The sequence below is a fragment of the Rhyacophila brunnea genome, unplaced genomic scaffold (assembly GCF_057557595.1).
Source record: "Rhyacophila brunnea isolate RB1 unplaced genomic scaffold, BYU_Rbru_1.0 scaffold_18, whole genome shotgun sequence".
In the NCBI taxonomy this organism is placed as follows: domain Eukaryota; kingdom Metazoa; phylum Arthropoda; class Insecta; order Trichoptera; family Rhyacophilidae; genus Rhyacophila; species Rhyacophila brunnea.
The window spans coordinates 34,725,982-34,749,368 of record NW_028232837.1 but is presented as its reverse complement, the minus strand read 5'-3'; the positions used below and the strand labels follow the sequence as shown (position 1 = coordinate 34,749,368).

Below are 23,387 nucleotides of genomic sequence, written 5' to 3'. Positions count from 1 at the left end.
TAACTAGTTTTTTTTTAATAGGGTCCACAAGGGCCTAAAGGTGTACAGGGACAACCTGGAGCGCCAGGAGTCAATGGTCCGCCAGGAATCAAAGGAAATACAGGAGCACCTGGAATCAATGGACCACAGGGACCTCAAGGACTCACTGGTCCAGTAGGACCGCAAGGAAAACAAGGAGTCCAGGGTCATTCAGGACCACCTGGGCAACGTGGCGCTCAAGGACCACAAGGTCCACCTGGTTCACAAGGAGGACAAGGGCCTCAAGTAAGTTTTAGTTATTTGTATAAATTTATTATAAGCGCTGTTAAAGGCAGACAAGACAAGTTATCAGAATATGCCATAGCTTAACCCTTAATAGCATAGCAATAGCATTTTTATGTTTATGAATGAATATTTACTTAAAAACTTGCAATTCTCTGCAGAGTGTCTGCTAAGTGTGATGGCAAAATATTTACAGTTTTTATTCATCCATAGGTACCACTGTTAATTTATAATAATAATAATCAGCCGGGGTCGATCCACTACCGGACGAAGGCCCCCTAGCTCTTTCGAGTCTTCTCGGTCCCAAGTTCTTTTCTGCTACGTACATCCATCAAACTTTATGAGCTCGTCTATCCAATGGGTTTTAAGGCTACCCTGTGGGCGTTTAGTGTCTTTTGGGTCATGAGGCAGTGGTATGACGGTATTTGTCCAGCGGTTGTCCACTCTACGAGCGATTGCCATTTTATCTGCCTCTATCACATCGCGGGTAACCGAATAAAACATAATGAATAAACAGAACATGAAAAAACTGAACGGTGACAAAACAGAACATGAAAAAACAGAACAGTGACAAAACCAGATAAATTAAAGATTCATTTCTGTTATATGTTATTTATCAATTTAAATACTTATCAAACTTAGGTTCATACACGAAATACATAACATACTTAATTAATATATTTGTAATCATTGCATGTTGGCCATTCGGCGTATAAACCTCAATTGGACATAGTTATGCAGAAAGTAGCCAGTCCACAAAAATAAAAAAATGAGATTTGATATAGATCAGATGCGAGAAGGTTTTCTCTACATTCTGCTGAAAATAGCCAAGCCGCAAAAAAATATTCTTGAAATAAAATACTATTTACAATTTGACATTTTACATGCATTTTTAATAATCATGTTGTTACTAAAGTGCCATTATCTCAGCTCGACATTATTGTGGACTGGCTACATTCTGCATTACTACGTTCAATTTATCTGCTTGATTTTGGTAATCATGCACAACTCCACAGAAATATTATAACTCATTATTTCGTTGTACCCCAAGCATTTTGAAGATATTAGATTGATTAAGACCAGATATACCTAGCTTGCCGTCAACACCGAGTTGAGTTTCGTTTAATTATGTTTTTCTAGCTATAGGAATACAGAAATATAAAATTAGATTTTTAACGGCGTATTGACAGCCTGTATTATTAAAAATAAATATCTACAACTAAATATAGAGATACGACAATTTCAATATTAAAATATTTTATATTTTTCCTGAAAGGTCATAGAGCGCGATGCTCAATTCGTAGGTACTTAAGGAAAAATTGGTAAGTAACCAAAAAACATCTGGTAACTATAGACTATAGAGTTATGAACACGTCGCCTTCTGTATCCATACAATTACGAACTGTCATGTTGAGAGTAAATATTACGGAAAAAACTGGTCATGTAGGCTGTGTTACCACTGCCACTGACAGCTGTCAAAATATCGACAGAAGCAATGATATTTGATTGATAATATGAAATTTATCTTATATGTATGAATATTTTTCAGGTTATACTATTTGGAAAACGATAGAAAATCTCCTATATATTATTATCCTAAAAGATTTTGGAAAACGCACCATTTTTTTCATTTAAAGACCATTTTGTTGATTTTTAAATTATTTAAATTCATTTTTTAGAGTCCCGAATTTACTTTAATTTGAATCCGGCACAATCTGATAAAACTTGACACAATCGTAGACAATATCATTTTTAAATCGCGTTTTATATCCGTCACCATACATTTTCGCATCTTGCTGTCCGTCTTCTACAAATTAATTATAATGTCGCTTAATACTTTCTATATAATCGATATTTCACAAATCACAATGTTAATTCCACAAAACTTTTCAAATCTGTAAGAGGCACATTGGCGTGCTATGAGTTTTAACAAGAAATAAATGCATATTTCCTCGCTAATTACTACAAAATTATAATCTAAAACGTCGTCACTGTTTTTTATCTGTCAAACTAATAGACTAATGATTGTCAATTGTTTTTGCCTATAACAAGTTCATTTGACGTGTCAGAATTCAAATTCAAATAGGAAGAATCGAAAAAATGTGACATTTCTATTAGCACTCTTATTTATGTGATCAATTTTAATCAAGACATTTGTTATAAGATAAAGATAATTTTAATACTGTTATCAATAAATTGAATAATTTCACACTTACGAACAGTGGCGCACCCAGAATTTATTATTGGGGGGGCCCAAGGAGGAGAATGTAAATTAGTCCCATAGGCTCTTTTTCTTCTTCACAGCCTAATTTCTCGTTGTCTCTCCACTCGGTGTACCTACACCATGGTCCCCACATCCTGAAACGGGCCCTCAGGCTAGGATATTTGGCGGCCCCCCTACCTACCGCTAAGATTAAAGGCAGTGTGAAACACTACAACAGCGTTTTTCAAATTGAGTTTTAGTTAAAATTAAGGGTACTTATACAGTGAATTATTGGCGATTTTCAATACATCTACTTTAATAATGGAGCTGTCGAGTATCGACACATAATAATCAAAAAATGTATTGCATAATTATATAAGTAATTAAAAATGTTCATGGTCATGAAGTATTATAGCGCCGCAGGCGACTTTTTTTACTATTAAAGCTAATTTATGATGTGTGTTTATCTCACTTATCTGGTCAACCCGACACGCCAGCCCCCCCACAGCCCAGCTAGAGCCCTGTCAGCCCTCCCCAGCCATGACCTACACCACTCCGGAATTCGGGTGGACACCGAGAATTTTTTGACAGTTCCATTAGGGATTGGGTTTCTAAAAAAACCTGAGATTAGTGTTTCGAAATTTTTGTGTTAGAAATTAAAATCTAAGAAATTGTTCTAAAAAGGGTGCTGGAGAATTACAAATCATTTTTTGCCAGTGTTTTTATTTGTCTAAGCCCAAAGGTTAATTGGCTATCAATTTCAATGGTTAAAATCATTCTTATAATTTTCATGTCTGGTGGGTGTCAGGGCCCCCCATGGGTGCGCCACTGCTTACGAATAATATAAGAAACTAAAATATATTATACATATTACGTTCTTCTCAATATTATAGTAAGCATCACATACTTCCAAATAAAATAAATAGGTAATTATCGTGATTAAGTAATAATTGTATTATTTTATAGATAAATTCATGCGACGTTTAATACAAGTAATTAAACATAAATGATGTTTAGGAATATATTTTATAATAATTATTATATATAAAATTACAGTAACCTTCATTCTTCTTTTATATCATTAGTAACTATTAATCTTATATATAAAAATCAATATTTGTTTGTTTGTTTGTTCGTATTGTATGCGCTGTTATACCGTTCATCCGATTGCAATAAAACTTTGTCAACTTATTGCTTGCACTTTTGCAAAGAGTACAGGCTATATCTTATATGTAAAAATGAATGTCTGCCTGTCTGTCCCGTATGCGTTCCTATACCATTCATCCGATTGCGATGAAATTTTGGTAAGTGGTTGTATGCACACACGCAAAGGTTTCTGAATTAGAAAAATTATCATCTTCTTTGCTTCTTTATTCTATTTTCTTTTATTCGTATGGTTCCGATACCATTCATCTGATTGCGACGAAACTTTCGTCAGTTATTGTACGCACACCCGCAAAGGTTTCTGAGTTAGTACAATCATCTTCTTCTTATTCATTCTATCTTCTTTTATTCGTATGGTCCCTATACCATTCATCCGATTGCGATGAAACCTTCGTCAGTTGTTGTGCGCATGCCCGCAAAAGTTTCTGATTTAGTAAAACCATCTTTTTCTTCTTCTATTCGTATGTGCTCCTACACCATTCATCCGATTGCAATGACATTTTGATCAAGTGTTGTGCTCACGCCCGTAAAGGTTTCTGAATTAAAACAAGCATTTTCTTCTTCTTTTTCTTTTATTCTATCTTTTTCTATTCGTATGCGTTCTTATACCATTAATCCGATTGCGATGAAACTTTGGTGAGTTGCCGTGCGCATGCTCACAAAGATTTCTGAATTAGAAAATCATCTTCTTCCTCTATTCGTATGCGTACCTATAACATTCATCCGATTGCGATGAAACTTTTGTCAGCAGTTTTGCGCACACTTGCGAAGGTTTCTAAATTAGTATTATATAAAATACAAGGTTTATTGTTTGTTTGTTCCGTGCAATTTTGATTTTTTTTCTACATATTAATAACATTAATAACGTTTTCATATTTTGGATTCGATTTTAATTTAGTGTTCTTTTGTTTGACTTTTACTCCTATTAGAATTATTTTTATATTGCCATATTGTATTACACAGATATTTTAATATTAAAAAAATAATTACCTCTTATTATTTTTTTAAATATCTAAGATAAATATAACCACGAAGCGACCATGTGTGAAGCCGGGTACTTCAGCTAGTCTAATATATAAAAATTATTATTTGTTTGTTTGTTTGTTCGTATTTTATGCGCTGTTATACCGTTCATCCGATTGCGATAAAACTTTGTAAACTTATTGCTTGCACTTGCGCAGAAAGTATAGGTTATGTCTTATATATAAAAATGAATGTCTGTCTGTCTGTATGTCTGTTTGTCTATCTGTCCCGTATGCGTTTCTATACCATTTATCCGATTGATAAGAAAAAACAAGCAAACGTTTATAAAATATTTCAAGTTTTTTCGTAAATTTTAAGACATATTGATATTTTTATTTATATTCATTCGAATACACCATCCGACCATGTCCGATCCTGATAGGATCATATGGGCCTCCACAGAGTGGAGGTTTGGATTGACAGATTTTGTTTTTTTACGAGAAATGGATGTCAGCCACTTGCTCAACCTATTAGGTCCATACCCTGACACACACAAATTGAAATATTGTGTACTTGCCAGACCCAGGATTCGAACCTGGGACCCACAGCTTTGTAGTCCAACGCTTATGCCGCGCGGCCACCGTGGGCGTGAACGAACGCGTGGGCGAATACACAATGCAGGGGTAATATTTACCACGTTGTGATCTATTCTGTGCAAACACTTTTTGGCACTTTTAGATCAACTATGGCTCGAAGTCACTATTTAACTGACAAGAAAATTGAAGCGTATGCCAACACCTAATCTGATAGTGAGGACGGAACGGAGTTCAGTGATGATCGATGACAGCATTGGGTATCCAGAATTTTGAAATACACGAATGTAATGCGAGATAACGAATTATCGGAAACCTTCACTTCCGATCCAAATGAAGACACATCATTGCAAATAGATGAGCTTATGATCAACCAATATCTTCTACCTCAAGACTTCTACCCCATCGTCAAAAAACAACCCCCAAAAACTTTTATGGAAAAAAAATATAATACTGGATGAAATTCTGTCAAACTATAAGATCTGTGCACTGTACACTTACTTATTTCGATTTCGTTGTTTGGTGTTTCGAACTTGAGTTACAAAATTGTTTTTTATTCATTTCAGGGGATACCAGGACCTCCTCAAAGAGGTAAATATTATTCATTTTGAAAGAAAATTATTGCACTTAACATGTAATAATTTGACAATTAAAAAAATCACCAGTCTAATCGAAAAATAACCACAACGATACGTAGGTACTATGCAAAATATTAATCAATATGATAAAATGACTACACTTGCGTAAAATTTCCTTTGTAAATACAAATAAAAACGTACAAATATATGTCATAGTAAAACATATGATTTTATGATTTATCATTGGTGATCTGTCAGTTATTGGAAGGGGATTGGGAGACGTGTAAAATCAAGGTCCATTTTTTTATTCGTTCGTGCAAATTTTAGCATTTATTTATTACCAATAAAAGCAGACGAGAATAATAGTATAATACAGAAAATCATAAATACATATTATACATCTTTATAGATTGTTCAGAATTCAATAAAATTATAGACGCATTTGACTTCCTTTTAATGTATTATATTTAGACAAGTTTAGTTATAATAGGATACTGAATCTACAGATTTTTACTATTAACATAAAAAATAGGATAGCTTTGAATAATTATGCATTGCAATTTAAAAAAAAAGACCCATTGAAGTAAATAGGCAGTCTTGCTTATATCAAAGTTAACACAATTGTATATACCTATTTAAAAATATCAGGTGGTGGTATTAATTTAAATATATTTTTGTTTCAGCATATTATAACGAACGAAGACCAAGCAGTGGTGGAAGATATTAAAATATATGAAAATTTAGGTACGCCATTTGTTTTAATTGACAGAAAACAAAAATTAATACATATTTTATTAATTTTGTCACAATAATGACATTGTTATACATATCTAGCTGATAATGATGAAAGCCTACAGATTATTAATTTCCGGTTATTTATTTAAACTAGACAGAATATCATTGACGCCCCATGGGGTTAGGCAGGTGATGCATTGGTTAGGGACGACACGTTATAAATTATGGAAAATGAGGTGAACGAATACGAACAGTAAAACTATTCTATTTTTGTATTGTAATTCTCAATGACGGTTTATAACAAAGGTAAATATCTTACAAGGGGACCTCCAAACCAGAACCTCAGATGCATGGCCCCGCATTATGATGAACCGGAACTCCAGGGTAGGATCTTTGGCGGGCTCTCCTACCTATCGCCAATGTTAAAGGCAGTATCATGCTCTACTGTACTATTCACAAAATGGTATTCCACGCAACCCCAGTGTTCTGTGAGAAAAAAAAATGGGTATTCCATATACTTTTCCATTTAAATTATTGAGTTGTCTGTCATAATATTATGAAATACGGATCACGACCCCCTTATGTGAGGAGCCTAGATACATGCGAGCCAGCACCATATTATATAAATAGCCACTTTCAGTCAGGGAACACATACTTACAAATAATTATAAAATAAAATTATACACGTGATTTATCATTTAATTATATCAATCATCATACCGGCCACGATGGGCCCACAGGCTAGAGTCTTTTCAGCCTCATCATGCCTCCACTGCCTAAGAAGATTGCTGTTTGAGAGATTGTTTCGTGAACATGCTCTTATTCTCAGTAGATGATATCGTGCATCATGTCATTTTTTATTTACTTCTTCTGTTGCACTTGTCAGCTTAAAACAGCCAAAAGTTAATAACAAAACAGCTTGGTAAAACGTCTAACAAATTTGCGTACAATTTGAGACTAAAAACTTAAAAGTCAATAATTGGTCACGCTTCGATAATTCTGACATTACTGACAATTTTTTTTAGTGCAATATCGTTAAACCCAATTAAGATGATTTAACTTATAGGATAAGCATTTTACAGAAGCTGAGAGTGAAAGTACCAATTTGATGTAAAATGTATAGGTATTGGATAATTCCCTTAAAATATAGGTAAGTATTATAATATTCATTATCAAGTAAGTGAATAATGAACGAACATATTGTTGAAAATCCTTAGTGGTAGCGTTTTGAGATATTGTCTTTCATTCGTTTTAATAACCTAGATTACTTCTCGCATCCAGAATGATATATTTAAATGTTTTTATATTAATATTATATTATATTTTTTATTCACAGAACAAAGGCGACATAGTATTGGCAGAAGGAATTAAAAACTTGATGGAGAGGATACAAATTTCACTAATTCTTAAATTTATTGCTAAATATTCGTGTGAGCTTATTTAAATTTCTTTGAAACTGTTAAATTATTAATTTTATAGTATTTTTTCTGAAGATATGCGCTTTAGTTATATCGAATATTGATCAAATAAATGTCTTTGATAACTACTAGAATATAATGAATTATAACTTATAAATCAACAATATTAATAATGATTATAATTATAGATACCGACTCTACCTGGAACTATCTAGAAATTATAGAAATGGCTAAAGTTTGTCTATTCATTTCAGTACATAACATAATAAAATATCTCCTAAATTGTATTTATTGGAAATAGATTAAAGCATATTTATTATATATAAAAATGGTTTTATTGTAGTAGGTACCTATTATAAAATATTTTTAAATATTATAAGCTTTTATTATAATTTAAGTGCTGACATTCCATAATTCAGTAAAGTTTAAAATAACTTTTAAGTTGTCGTGATTATAATGACGTGATAACCCATTTGCCATGATAATAATCAGCATAATTCTTAGCGTAATATATTAGGTGGCCTGGCTTCCTCCGGTCATATTTCCGTCGACCAAATAATTACCAAATACTTCAACATGACGTGTCTCCCAATATTACCCAAAATTTGGTGTGTCAATTATTATGAAAAACGAATTCAACAAAATGCGGAATATGACCACATTTAACATCAATTTCATGCCACTTGGATCAGTCAATATTTCGTATCCATAATAAAGGGGACAAATAACTAAATACGTACCTACTTCATAATATATTATGCTTTATGTCTTGGATATAAATTTTTGATTTTTACCCGTCTATGTAGGAAGGATCGAATTAGAACTCGCGGCATTATTATTTTCTGTTTTTTTTTTTTTTTATAATGCGTACCAATATTATTATTGTAATCGTATATTAAAATATGTCTGATAACAAGAGTGAAATAGGTCAGCATAATGTAATTTGTATGCGAAAAGGTAAATAAATAAGTCACCTGCATATTAAATTTCATATAATACCTATTATGTACATCGGCATAATAATTTTAAATCACTTCAAGTTTTAATGAGCAGATAAATCTTGTTGATCAGAATATTTTTTGTAATATAAATAAAATATCAGATTTGTTATAAAATACACATTTCTTCAATTTTCCTAAATATGAATATTTATTGGGGGGGGGGGGCGGCAATTTTTGGTTGGCTCTCGGGCGGCAAGCATCCTTGATGCGACCCAGTATGTTTTTATAATATGTTTATATTAATATTATTTTATCTCTAAAGAATGTAAAAATGCAATGTGATCAAAGGTTCAGTAGGTCAATTTGATAAATACTAATATAACTCAGTATAAAATGAATTACTCGACGTGATTTAAATATTATATTAGTTGATACCTACCTACTGAATATAATGGAACAAAAGCAAACCCTATTTATTTCTGGTTGATATTATAAAAAATAATATATTATTGTATTAAATATAATATCCAAAGTGTAACTCAATATTTTACAATGTATAAAAATAATCCAAGCAAGGTAATCGAAAAGCAGGGTGATGTTTTATTAAGTCAGCAAAAGTTTGAAGAAAAATATTCTTTGAACAATGGTAAATTCAATAAAATATTGTGGAGTTTGTGTATTATTTTAAGTTTTTATACCACGTTTAGATGTGGTACGTTGCAAAGAGAACTGAGTGAGATGAAGCACATATTAAAAGACAAAAATTATTTGATATCAAGTGATCTCTTTAGGACCAATTTTGAAAATGAATTATTTACCAGAATTCAGAAAAGAATAGAAACAATTTATAATGGTAAAAATATTGGAATATATTCAACGCAAAATGACTGGCAAGAGGTGAATACTTCAAAAGAGGAAACAGTTGAGAAGAGCGGAACAGTTTCAACGATGCCAAACTCCAATGGCTTAAAAGGTTTGTTATAATATTTTCAAATCGAATCTGAATAAAATTACCTATTAATACGGAGAAGAAGGACACAGGTGTACCTGGGTAGGCCCTTCATCCAGCATCACTTCGATTGGGAGGTGTGGACATCAGGATATATAATTCAAGATAAAGCACGTCTTTGATTTGACAGTTCCACGTGGAACTAGATTTATTTACGCTAGGGCATAGGCAAACATTGATAATATTACATCATTTACATCTAAAGAGGTCTTAAATTAGTCACCGCACTGTCTTTATTTTTGGGGTCGATTCATTATTGTTATCCCGCACGCCAAGCACTGGTTCACTTATTTTTCACTAAGGGATTGGTTAACTTTTATTAGGTTACCCGAGTCGCCGATTAGGATTATTATCAACACTGTAACGTTAGAAGGGGGTATCTTTTATGTTAAGGTAGCATAACTTTTGTTTGATTATTTTGAATACTAGATTACTGGGCTGAAGCAAGTCTTGGCGTCCGCTGCGCCGAGGGCGGACGAGAGGTCGCTTATCTCGATTTCGCTGTCGTCCCGATACTGATCTCACTTCCAAAAATATCTAACAAAAAATTTTAATGGCGAGGGGTACTTTCACGCCCTGAATCCGAGGGGTGCGGGCGAGTTGTTTGTCACGGCTTTGAACTGTAAATTTTGGACGCGCATCGGCTGGAGGGGCCTTTCTTAGAAGTTATCGGTCAAGCCGGCACACCATCTCGCCCGGCAGAAAAACCAAACCTTCGGTCGGGGCCCTCCTGACTTTGATTAAGGGGGGACATGCTCGTCGAAGGTCAAAATTGAGTTTTTATTGTATATTCAAACCATGATCCTGGACACTCCTTAAACGTTGTAGATGATCTATTTATATAATTTTGAAGCCTTATTATCCTTTATAGTTATTTTAAACATTTGATGACTGCATGAAGTATTTTTGTTACATAAAATAGTATTCTTTTAAACCTCTCGCTCTAATGTTTTAGAATATAGTCATATTTCGGTACATAACTGTGCAGTGGTGTTAAGATTTTTTACATTTATTAATTTTTAAACGCATTTATAAAACCATTAGCATAATTTATTACGAGATAATTTTTGTAAAATATTCACGATAAAAAATTATATTGATAATCTCTGTGATCCCAAATTTGACAAGAATTAGGCATTTTATTATTCAAAAAATCGGCAAGATTAACACATTTCAAGATGATTCTAAAGATATTTATTATAAACTATGTCTTTGACCATTCAAGTGTGATAAACATCTTATGAATAATGATTGCTTTATAATAATTATTGACCTAAGAATAAGGTAGTGTTTTTTTGAAATACGCCATTTCTTTTGTCATTCTCTAGTGGTTAAGCTACAACATACGGCCATAGCCATAAATTGACAAACTATAATTGAAGTAGAGAGTAAAATGATATTGACGCGCGTATTTGAACATGTACCGTTTAAAAAAAAATAAAAAAAAATTCGGTTAGGTACATGTTCAAACACGCGCGTTAACATAATTTTACTCCTTACTTTAATTATAGTTTGTCGTTTTATGGCTACGGCCGTATGTTGTAGCTTAACCACTAGGGAATGACAAAAGAAATGGCGTATTTCAAAAAAACACTACCTTATTCTTAGGTCAATAATTCTTATAAAGCAATCATTATTCATAAGATTTTTATCACACTTGAATGGTCAAAGACATAGCTTATAATAAATATCTTTAGAATCATCTTCAAATGTGTTAATCTTGCCGATTTTTTGAATAATAAAATGCCTAATTCTTGTCAAATTTGGGATCACAGAGATTATCAAAATATTTTTTTATCGTGAATATTTTACAAAAATTATCTCGTAATAAATTATACTAATGGTTTTATAAATGCGTTTAAAAATTAATAAATGTAAAAAATCTTAACACCACTGCACAGTTTTGTACCGAAATATGACTATATTCTAAAACATTAGAGCGAGAGGTTTAAAAGAATACTATTTTATGTAACAAAAATACTTCATGCAGTCATCAAATGTTTAAAATAACTATAAAGGATAATAAGGCTTCAAAATTATATAAATAGATTATCTACAACGTTTAAGGAGTGTCCAGGATCATGGTTTGAAAATACAATAAAAACTCAATTTTGACCTTCGACGAGCATGTCCCCCCTTAAATTGTGGATTTGGAATTTGAAATTGTCGCGCCGGGGTCTTTTTTTCGTCTAGTAACACTATATTACCTTTTATTTCTCTTTTTGGTTGGCGATAAAATTGCAGTACACTTTCGCATTCTGGACCAGTCTGATACCCAAAGCTTGCGAAGGTTTCATAGTCAAAAAACCTCCCTTTTCCCACGTTTCTGTTGTATTTAACTTTTAATTGGATTATGTGATGGAATAAAATATCATACCTGTCTTCACATAGCGGAATTAATATATAGCGTTTCTGCTCTTGATATTGAAGCTAATGGCTGTGTTATGTTTTCGGCAACGAAAATTCTTACCAACGGGCCCGATCCTTCACGTGATCCAGTGGAAAGTTTATGCCAGTAATAAGACTCGATGGATGTTAATCTTCAGAGATGTTTATTCGTCAATACTCAATTTACAATTATATGGTGTATAAATAAAAGGGAAAAAACTCAATAGAGAATCAACTCGGTGAGCAGAGCTGAATTATGTTTGAACAAGTTGAATGGTCCGAGTTGAATGAATACAAGGATCATTTACAATAGTATTAATATGAAATAGTAAGTAAGTAATATTAGTGTCGATTAGTTCATATACAAGAGTTTATAATATGTGTGTAGTAATACAGCTAGATAGGGTAGATAAATTGGAGTTGATCAATATTATAATATTGAGTAGGTACATTGTAATTGTCGAAATCACACCGATCGAATATTCATAACAATAGTAGATTATTAGTAACTTAGAGTGTCGATGAATTAAACAAAAGACAATTTATTGTCATTGGGGAGGAATTATACAGAGGGGAGTTACAGATCCATAACAGCCGCACCAAGCCACTGTCTCCCTGTACCACACCGGTCGTAGTCGGTAGTATCACAGGACTCTTGTAAGACTTCGTTTTGAAGTATATTTTTTATGAATGGGAATGTTTCAGGAGCAGTTACCCAAGTCTCTGGTCGCCATGTACTCAAATGTCCTTTGACAAAATATATATGATTTTAAATAATTAAGAGTGTCCCATAGGAGAGAGGAGCTCATGGAGTAAAATAAAATAGTTATGTAGGTATTTGCCAATTGTAAATTTAGTACATATTCTTACATAATATAATATGTGCCAAATATTCTATTTTTGGTTATAAATGTGCGTTGATGAAAACATGGTTAGGTAAAATATAATTAAACCCAATGTGATAGTAAAATTCACTTACCTAATTACCCACCTAAATTGGTATGTTTCATTAAATCTATTTCAGGCGAAAATGGTGATAAGGGAGAACGAATAGAACCATACTATACTAAAATAAATCAAGATTTGAACGATCAAAATAATAATTTGATGTATGACAGAATAGCTTTACACAAAAATAAACGTTATGTTAACGGAAAATGGGTAAGTAAGCAAAGTCTTTATTGATTAATTATGGTAGCAATATTTAAATGTGTCTATTATACCGGCTAGGCGGCAGCGACTTGCTTGCGCGCTATAGTTTATGCAAACTACTTTTACAACGCTTTTCGGTTTGCGTGGGCTACAGTTTTTCCCTCCATATACACGGGGTTCCCGATATAAACCAGTTTGCGCAAGTAAGCTAGTGGTAAAGCATGAGCGTCTAGCCGGCGAGTTTAGAAATATTTTTGTTTAGAGATATTATAATTATTTTTATTCGGCATATATTATAAGATTATTGAATTCAACTCATAATGTCACATTTTCCATAAAATTAATGACGTTATCACGTATTGCGTAGGAATAACGAGTTATAATTGATATTTTATTAGTATATAATATTTTATTGTTAACCACCAACAAAAGATTAATTTTAGAAAGAAAATGGTAATCTGTTTATTCGACAACTCAATCGAGGGCATTCAAGAGGCAATCGACAGGTCGCATAACAACTCCTCTCGCGTTGGTTTGAAAATCAACGCGAAGAAAACCAACGTCTTGTGCAATATCACCTGTCCTGGTCCAGATTTCCCTCTGATTAGCGATGGACAAAACATCGAGAGCATCGACAGCTTCAAGTACCTGGGGGTACACATCACGGGAGATGGCATTTTGCAGAAAGAGCTCGCTATCCAAAGGGAATGACTGGAGCAACATTCAACTCGATGCGAAATGTCTGGGACTTGTACTCGGTCAAAACCAAATGCCACCTATTCGACGCTTGCATTCTGACTGTGCTGCTTTACGGTAGCGAATCATGGCACCTTACGAAGGCTCAGAGAAACCATATACTGAGCTTCGAAAACAGATGTTTGCGATGAATACTAGGTGTGCAGTGGTATGACTTTAGGAGCAACGAGTAGATAAGAGAACGCACAAAGCAGCCTCTCATCACGCTGAAAGTGAAGAGGTGACGTTGGACCTGGCTCGGCCACGTGCTGCTGATGCCAGAAGAGAACTTTAACCTGGCTTGCCTGTTCTTCAAGCCGACCGGATTCCAGCGACCTGGAAGGCCGCTAAATACGATCTACAGAGTGTATACGGCAGAGCTACGGGATGCTGGTTTGACCTGGAATGAAGCAAGAAGACTGGCGAGCGACAGGGATTCTTGGAGGCGCCGCGTGGTGTCCATATGCTCCAGCTAAGGGGCGGATATGGCCAAAGAAGTTTATTCAAAGAAGGAGAAAGTTTCATCCCAGTAATTAAACAGTTTTAATTAATAGTATTGATTGCTTTTAACTCTGTTTCTACCAAAAGTTAGTTACCTAATGTGTTTTCATTATTAGACTGGCCAGTGATTGCAGTGTGTAGTCTTTGATATACGTTGTGACTACTTACCTATTTATATGCAAACAAATACAGTATACTTTAGTTACAATTTTTATAACTATAGTAGGTACCTGAGAATAGAGTAAAGTCTATCAGAAACAAAATGTCAAAACATTATACATCTGGGGTCCAATTATAGACATATTATAGGTTTCAATATATTATATTACGTACCTACATTCAAAATATGATTTGCAGGTATTAAGAAGACAAATCCGAGGTGCGAAAAAACCAGACGATGAACTCGCTAATACTATTAAGGTATGAAATTGATTGTCAAAAAAAAATCTAAAATACTATTTATAAACAACATAACAATAAGCATAAGACTGTTTTATTGTCGACAAAGAGAAATTATAATCTCTGGACCTGTTAAAATATTCATGTGAATATTAATTATAAATAATATAGTCAACTTTTTTTCTGTAGAACGAATTATTGGCCTTTTTTATATGCTGTGAGCAGCCAATTGCAATTTAATTTGTTCCTTCACGACTAGATTGATACTTTTGAGAGAAAATAATTAAACTATGATTACAACATGGTCAATTGTGGGTTTTTTTCATAACGAAAATCAAATTAATAATGCACCATAGTGGGTTTTGAAAGTAACACAAGAGCTTTCATTTAACTCAAAAAGCAAAATAGTCTCCCGTATGGGACGTTTTATAATTATTTTCCATAATATATTTTTTCCCAATGCAACCATCCTATATTCCCGGATTTAAAAATCATAATGGAATCTCCATAGTTGTTCATCACTTTTCTTCGGGATCACCGTTTGTAGTTGTTCGTTGTTTTAATTATATTTTAATTTGGTATTACGTACAACTACTAAGTTTATTATATGGACACATTGATTTATTAACAAAGTGTTTTAATGGTTATCTATTGATTGTTTCATGTTTATTTTAATAATAAATGATAGTATTGTCTTGTTATTTTGGTAGTTTTGTGTCTATTGCGGACAAACACAGTATGCGTGGAACGATTACTAAATTGATAGATTATTTAAGACCTGCTTTATTGAAAGGTCGATTAAAAGGTCTTTATCAACTGAGACCTATTTTAATTTAACATTTGTTGTCAGTTTTATCAGATAAACTATTAATTGATAATAATGCATGGTTCGAAAAGATCTAAAAGTATTCCACAAAATCTTTCCACACCACGAATGATAACTTGATTATTAGATTAAAACAAGTATTTGTTAATTATGATACGATTAGAAATACATTATTATATTAGACACATTAGATATAATAATTTTCAAATATTTTTATTGAAAATACAATATATTTTTCATATATGTAGAAAAGATGGGGTGCCTAAATTATAGTTATCTGAATAAAATTGGCGATTTAACTAACACATCATAGCGGTGCGGTGTTTATAATAAAATTATGTTGTAGGCATATCGTAAAAGGAAAAAAACGAGAGGCGATACCAGAATATTTTAATATATAATCATAAATATTGCATAAAACTGTAGTTTTAATAAAAAAATTAAATTATCTTTTCTGAAGCATTTGGAAGCAGCCGGATTAGCGTTGTTAGCAGAGGCTCTCAAAAATATTAAAGTAAGTAAGAAAATATATTTTATTTTATCATTTACAACAATATAATATAAGTATGAGAGTAAACCTGTACACAACTATTAATATAGGTTATTTAATATATGATATTAAAGTCCATAGTAGGAGTGATAAAGGGGCCTTATCATCTTGTTATATTATTTTCGGCACAAATTAAGATAATCAAAATTTTGACTTTTACACACTTTGGTTAGCGTCGCCATTTTGAAAACGAGTCGATTTTTTCAAAATATTTTCTCATCTGTAGACACTAAGGTAGGTATGAAATAGTTTCTACTAATTTTATAGAAATAATATTTTGTTTCATGTAAAATTGATACGTAGTGGGCTACAGTGGCGTAGAGTGGAAAAAATGAATTAAACTTAAAAAGGACAGACTGAATGACGTATAAATTATCATTTTTAATTACATATTATTAACTATGCCTATTATTCACATATTTGCAGTAGGCTTAATTTATAATTTTGATTGAATTTGATTGAAGAAGGCGTTTTATTTTGTTTGCTACTTTGATAGTCTCTTTTTGAAATATAATATAATGTTTATGTAATATAATGTAATATAATAATGGTTATCAACTTACTACCATAGAATTTTAAAACGTTATAGCAGCTATTTTTTCGGATTTCCTCCAAAATTTACATTTGTGTTGAGTATTTTTTGGTAAATGAATCATCATGGAAAGAAGCTTCTACAAATTTTTACAATTATTTATTACAATAATAATGAATCTATTCGAGCAACGCTTCGGGCATTGCGTGCAATTTATTTTCAAAATAATTGACCTTACAGATCTAACTGTTTGTAAATTAATTGGAAAATTTGAGTCAAATGGTAATGGGTGTGATGCTAAAAATCCACCTCGTCAAAACGTAAACGTACTGCTGAAAATATTGGTGAAATGAAGCAATGTCTAAAGCCATGTCTCATAGCCATACAGGAGCACAGGTAACGCGGCGGCGACATGCTTCTACGCTACGCAAACCGGTTTGCGCAGTCAAACCCATGCGTGTGGACGGAAAAACTGTACACCGCGCAAACCAAAAAGTGCGGACTGCGTAAAATTCAACTTGCTTGAAATTTTAACTGTGCAAACTCGGTTTGCACAGTTAAACCCGTGCGTGTAGACGGTGTTCGGTGTACGGGGTACAAGCCCCGCTTGTTCTCAGTTCGTCGAACGTAACGGTCAGGCAACATCTGTTTAATGTTTATTTTATAAAATACTAGCTGACCCGGCAAACGTTGTTCTGCCATATAAATTATTTATAGTGAATATTTTGGTTGTTAAATAAAAAATAACGAATGTATTGTAAGTGTGTGGGGATGGGATCTATGACAGAAAGAGGAATGGAGCGCTGTAGACGTGACCGCCAATAAAAACAAACAAACACCAACCATTCATTTTCTCAATTCAATGTATTTCATTAATAAAGTAACGGACATATTCTTAAAAGTTAAATGTAAAGTGAAAAAAAGTAAAATCTTTTTTATCCTAAAGTAGTAAAATGAAATAAAGAAAATCAATATTAAGTTCGAAGAGCAATTGAGTGTACAATATTTTTTGTCAGTCCGTCTTTAGCCAACACAAATTATCTCGATGGTTTGTCGACGTGAGAACATGCCACGTATAATTGTCCATGTGAAAAACATGGTGTGCCCAAATCTAAGCCGCAAACAGACATCGTTTGGCGTTGCAACTTATTGATTGCCATTGTGAATGCCAATCTAATAGGAAATTGAACGCGATTGAATTAATTGGCACGTCTGTGAGAATCATTGGAATTCGTGGCAGCAAAACATTTTCGGCTCGGAATTCGCCATTCAAAATGGTGGCTTCGATAATATTTTCATTATTTTTTTAATGACCAATCGCGTGCCATTGCACAGCCGCGATGGGTTCAAATTCCGAAGTAAAATAACCGGAGATCCAACTTTCAGTCGTAGAAGGTGTGTTGACATGCCTGACGAATCCAGTGGGTTCAAAAACTCTGTTGGATAATTTACAGCTTCGTTGGCATCGCAAACTGTATCAATCGATTTGTATGATACCAAGTCGTCTGGCAACGACTGCTGTATCTTGAAGTTTAAATCGTCGACGTCCACGTTTTTTGCTGCCAAAATAGCTTTTTCTGCCAGCCACGCATGATTTATGTATTGTGTGCGTACACCGGGAAATATGCGGTCAATGAGAGCATTTTGCGAATCAACGATTGTGCAGAAGTTAGTGAGCAATTTTATGCATCCAACATTTTCATAGACAGCAACATTTCCATCGTCAATATCTAAAAATTGGTACGATAATGTGTCAGCAAATGGATCTTGTAGCATTTGGACACGCATGTTTATTTTAAGTTGTACTTTTTTAACATTACGCCAACGTGGCGATGATTTCAAGCAAGCGTTGATCTCATCAGCTTACGTTGAATGTGGATTGATGGGAAGTGTTTGTCTAAAATCACCTGAAAGGAGTAACAGTGTGCTGCCGAATAGTTTGTCGTTGTTTTTTATATCTTTGAGTGTTCTGTTCAACGCCTCGACAATGTTTGTGTGCCATAGTGCATTCATCCCAGATGATAATTTTGCATTATTTCAGCACTGTGTCCATGGGCAATTATTTTTTTTTATTTTGCACACTGCGTCTGGGTTATTTAGAATATTTAGTGGCAGCTTAAATGCTGAATGAGCTGTTCTGCCTCCATCCAATAAAGTTTCTGCAATGCCAGATGCTGCAATGGCCAATGCGATGCCATTATTAATTTGAATTAGCGAAATGAGAAATGTTTTGCCAGTTCCACTTGGTGCATCCAGAAAATTAGCGGATATTGGAGAGCGTCGTATGAACGGTGTGTGTCAGCGATGAACTCCAGATTATTGTTTCTTCTTCGAATCACGATTTCTCGCATCGATGTGCGGTCGCCATCCATGATTCCAGCAACGTCATCAACAACAAGCGCATTGAATTGACGCACGTGCTGTCCAGCTCAGGATTGATGACAATAGCGTGATTGTCACTTGCAATTCATGCATGTGTGATTTGAAGAATTTCATTAATTCATTGTGCTCATTCAACAGGACGTCCAGTTCGCCGACGATGCGCCTGGCATTCGGCAAATTGAGGTTATTGTAGCCGCAACGATTGATGTTCTTACCGTCCATGAAGTAGATTTGTAAAAAAATATGTGGTTCGTTTGGCATTGGCAGCAATGAGCCTACTTTGTGGTACGCTTGACCTTTGATTTTGAAGGTTGAAAGGAATTGTTGACCATTTGCCGCAGTATTGTAAACTATTTCTGTTGCTCCAAACGAAGTCATTTGGAAACATGAATTGAATGTGCGATTGGACTTCAGGAACAGGTTTGAATCTGGATCCGTGCCGATGAGCAAGCCGTTCAATGGTTCTGGTGGTGTCTCAATTTCTGGTAGTTGCACTTTTCCTGATGCGCAACACATCCCGGCTGACTCATGTTTGAATTTGAGCGCATGACAATGGGGACATTCTTTGTCCATAGCACGAATCAGGACTTTCAGATGAGCGGAATATTCAATATCTGGTTCGTACTCGAATGCGCGACTAAGGAACGAAGCGGATGTAAATGCTCGATGTACTTGTTGGCGTTGTCGGTCATTTGCTCTGCATGTGTTAACTACGAACCGGCGCGCTTGTCTCCGTTCCAATTGTCGTTGTTGATTTCGTTCAGCTCGTGCCTCTTGTGATTGAGATGCACGCAATTGCGACATGCTCACACGCACATTTTTGTTATCTTGTTGGATTTGTTCATCTGTTCTTTCTGCTTAACTATTTCGCATGTTTGTTGCTTTATTCGTTAGACGGCCTAAATGGGCTCCCTTGCGTCTTGCTGGCATTGTTCACTGTAATACACGCACACAAATAGATAAATTATAATAAATCGTACAAAATTGTGGACTCACTGCGTTGTGGTATGCCGAATGAAATGTCAAAATGACGCGACGCTTCTCGCGAATCGGACGTAGCGCCATCTGTCATTTAACAACGTAAATAATTTTGTTCTGTTTGAAATACGAACGACGGTTAAATTTGTGCATACAAAAATACTAAAATCGCGATTAAAAATGGGAGGGTTGCGATTAAAAACGGGAGAGTGAAAATTTGGGGTTATAGGTATTTTTTAATGCCAAATAAAAAAAATAATTACAAAAAAAAATTGTCAAAAAAAATGGATTTTTTTTCTGAATATGGACACCCTAATTACCTAGCGGTATGAAATATACTTTACAACCTATTCTCATACCTAACAAATATACATAAAAAAAATCATAAAAATCGGTAGAGCATTTTCGGAGGAGTGCGACCACAAACACCTGACTCCTGGCCCTAACGACCTAGCGACGTAATGGATACTTAATTACATGTAATTTAAGTTGATGAACTTTTATTGGATAAAATGTTCATGGATAGGTTTGTAAATGTAGGTACCAATTATTAATTTTAAATAAGATGTAATTTTGGATCCAAAGTTATCCTAGGTAGGTAAATTTCTTTAAATGAGCACTCATCAATATAAAATAACATTATTTCTGTCGGCGCGTTAAGGTCCCACGCGCTGAAGTCGGGGTTGTATTGCGCGCTAATCCTGGAGCGCTAATGCTGGCGCGCTAACATCGGCGTGCTACACGCACGTGCTAAACAACATTTGTCCATGATAATACAGCATTGACCTCCACGCGACTTCAAGTTGGCTAAATGCCAACCCGCTATACCCATGCGTATTTCAAGCTCACTCGAAATACCACCAACGTCGGCAACCGTGGCACCTAAGTATTTGGAACCTGGTCACCAGTTCGATCGGCAGACCGGAAACCCACAGATGAATGTCTGAAACACCTTTGCTACCACAAAAATTAATATTTGGTGTAGTTTATGGTTTGAAGGTGTAATTGGACCGTATATTGCTGAAAACAAAAATGGTAACCCACTTACAGTCAATGAAAAAAACGCTACATGGGTACACATGATTAAGTACTAATTTTTCTGGCATGAATTAAATGAGTTTTATCTGTACGATATGTAGTTCCAACAAAGTGGTGCAACATGCTATACAGTTTATGACACAATCACTCTCAATATCTCCAAAAAATATATATCTTATTTGAAAATTTTATAAAAATATACCTATGATATTTAATTTTATCTAGGGGGAGCCTGGAGAAATAGGAAGCCCTGGTCCACGAGGATTTCCAGGACTGATTGGTGAAAAAGGTAATCCAGGATTAACTGGACTTCCAAGCTTTAAAGGGCAATCAGTAAGTTTTTATATTAACGTTTTATTATCTATAATCACATAAACTTTACAACAGATATGGATTTTCGACCATTCAAAACATCGTTAGAGATTATAATTTTTAAAATTACTGAAAATATTAAATAACTTGCATCATTTGTACACTTAGTAACACTTTTAGGGAGAACAAAATGATTCCGGATACGTTCTAGTAATTAAAGGGGAACGTGGACTTCCTGGTTATCCTGGACTACCAGGATTACATGGAATCCCTGGTAAAAATGGAATAGCTGATGTGAGTAAAAATTTGATATCTATACACTCGGTATTATAATATGCTTATACATTTTGAAGAAGTTCATTACAAATTTGACAATTTTTGCTGATAAATTACCCGACATAATAGAGGTAAAATTTGACATCACGGAAAAATATTACCATTTTATAACCATTATTCTTTGTAAACGATTATTTTAGGGAATAAAAGGTGACAAAGGTCATACAGGAAGTGATGGTACACCTGGTGCACATGGAAATAATGGAACTCCTGGTGTAACGGTTAGTAAACGTAATGTTGTTCATAAATACTAGCTTGTTCTCTTGCTCTGCAAGTTTCAGCAATATTGGTCGATTAGTTTGTTAGCTATTATTGAATTATCATATAGATAGAGACAGGCGGCTGGCAGACACTACTATAACATTAAGCTATATAATAAAATTTAAACGTACTCGTATTTATTTATTTCTTGAGTGAGCATTTACTTCTAATATAACTTAGGTATATTGTTATTTCAAATATTTTTGATTTTTATTATGCTTTCATTAATTTTTCGATCATTCATTTAAGGGAGTTAAGGGAGACATGGGTCTACCTGGGTTTCCGGGTTATCCAGGAAATATGGGATTTACTGGACCACAGGGTATTAAGGGAGTATCTGGTGACAAGGGAAATCAAGGAACAGTTGGCAGTCCTGGTATGCAAGTAAGTTGAAATATATTCTTTTTTCTATTTCATTTTGGAAATAAAATTGCATTTCATTTATGAAGATCTGTCCAAACTCACTCTCAGATTAATTGAGATTGTGAATCTCGTCTTGAGAATTTTCGAAAAAATATCAGAAAAGTGACGTGACCCGGCTCGCGGCTAGCTCATTAATGTAACCGGGCCGTCACTAAGGAGACTAGGGATGAACTGGGAGGGTGGATCTCCCTTGTGGTAACACAACTTTTGATTATCCGTAAATAAAACTCTTGGTTGGTGTGATACCAAATTTATTCAGGTTCAATGTTCACAGTGTCACAATCAAGTTATTTGTTATTGTTCAAACAATTAAAACTTATAAAGATGTCCGTGAACTATTTATTTGATTATTATATAACCTCTACGAAACTTTTCAAAAGGTTCCGAAATGTTCACACTCAATCTGAGGAAAGTATACGCAAATGTTCGATAAATATTTTTATTTCGTAAAATATTTTCTTATACAATGTCACAATCGTATTATATTCACATACTATTAGGTTTGAAAAATAGTTTTTATTTTATAACCCGCTTATAAAAGGTTCATTTATATTTATAAACTTATTTATTAAAAGTTTATTAATGTTTACAAACTTATTCACTAATAGTTTATTTAAATTTACAAACTTATTGACAGAAAGTTTGTTTATTATTTACAAATATAGTTTCAAAATTTGTTATTATAACTATAAAATAGTTTCTAAAATTT

The 23,387-nt window shown here is 33.8% G+C and overlaps 2 protein-coding genes across 6 annotated transcripts in view; both read left to right on the top strand.

The window, feature by feature from the left end:
* Positions 1–8,244, top strand: part of LOC147073469 (uncharacterized) — a 42,563-nt gene extending 34,319 nt beyond the window's left edge. For 3 of the 5 annotated variants that reach the window (XM_085945370.1, XM_085945367.1, XM_085945366.1), the window contains 2 exons: positions 22–264; positions 7,834–8,244. In XM_085945370.1, the coding sequence (XP_085801496.1) occupies positions 22–264; positions 7,834–7,941 (351 nt within the window). In that variant the 3' untranslated portion in view covers positions 7,942–8,244. Of the gene's footprint in view, positions 1–21; positions 265–5,750; positions 5,776–6,445; positions 6,507–7,833 lie in introns of all 5 variants that reach the window. The other 2 variants (XM_085945369.1, XM_085945368.1) reach the window with 2 other exon arrangements.
* Positions 8,245–9,298: 1,054 nt separating this feature from the next.
* Positions 9,299–23,387, top strand: part of LOC147073466 (uncharacterized) — a 150,796-nt gene continuing 136,707 nt past the window's right edge. The window contains exons 1-8 of the mRNA XM_085945652.1: positions 9,299–9,829; positions 13,278–13,414; positions 14,999–15,061; positions 16,327–16,380; positions 21,572–21,679; positions 21,839–21,952; positions 22,135–22,215; positions 22,505–22,639. Coding sequence (XP_085801778.1) covers positions 9,409–9,829; positions 13,278–13,414; positions 14,999–15,061; positions 16,327–16,380; positions 21,572–21,679; positions 21,839–21,952; positions 22,135–22,215; positions 22,505–22,639 — 1,113 coding nt within the window. The 5' untranslated portion in view covers positions 9,299–9,408. The remainder of the gene's footprint in view (positions 9,830–13,277; positions 13,415–14,998; positions 15,062–16,326; positions 16,381–21,571; positions 21,680–21,838; positions 21,953–22,134; positions 22,216–22,504; positions 22,640–23,387) is intronic.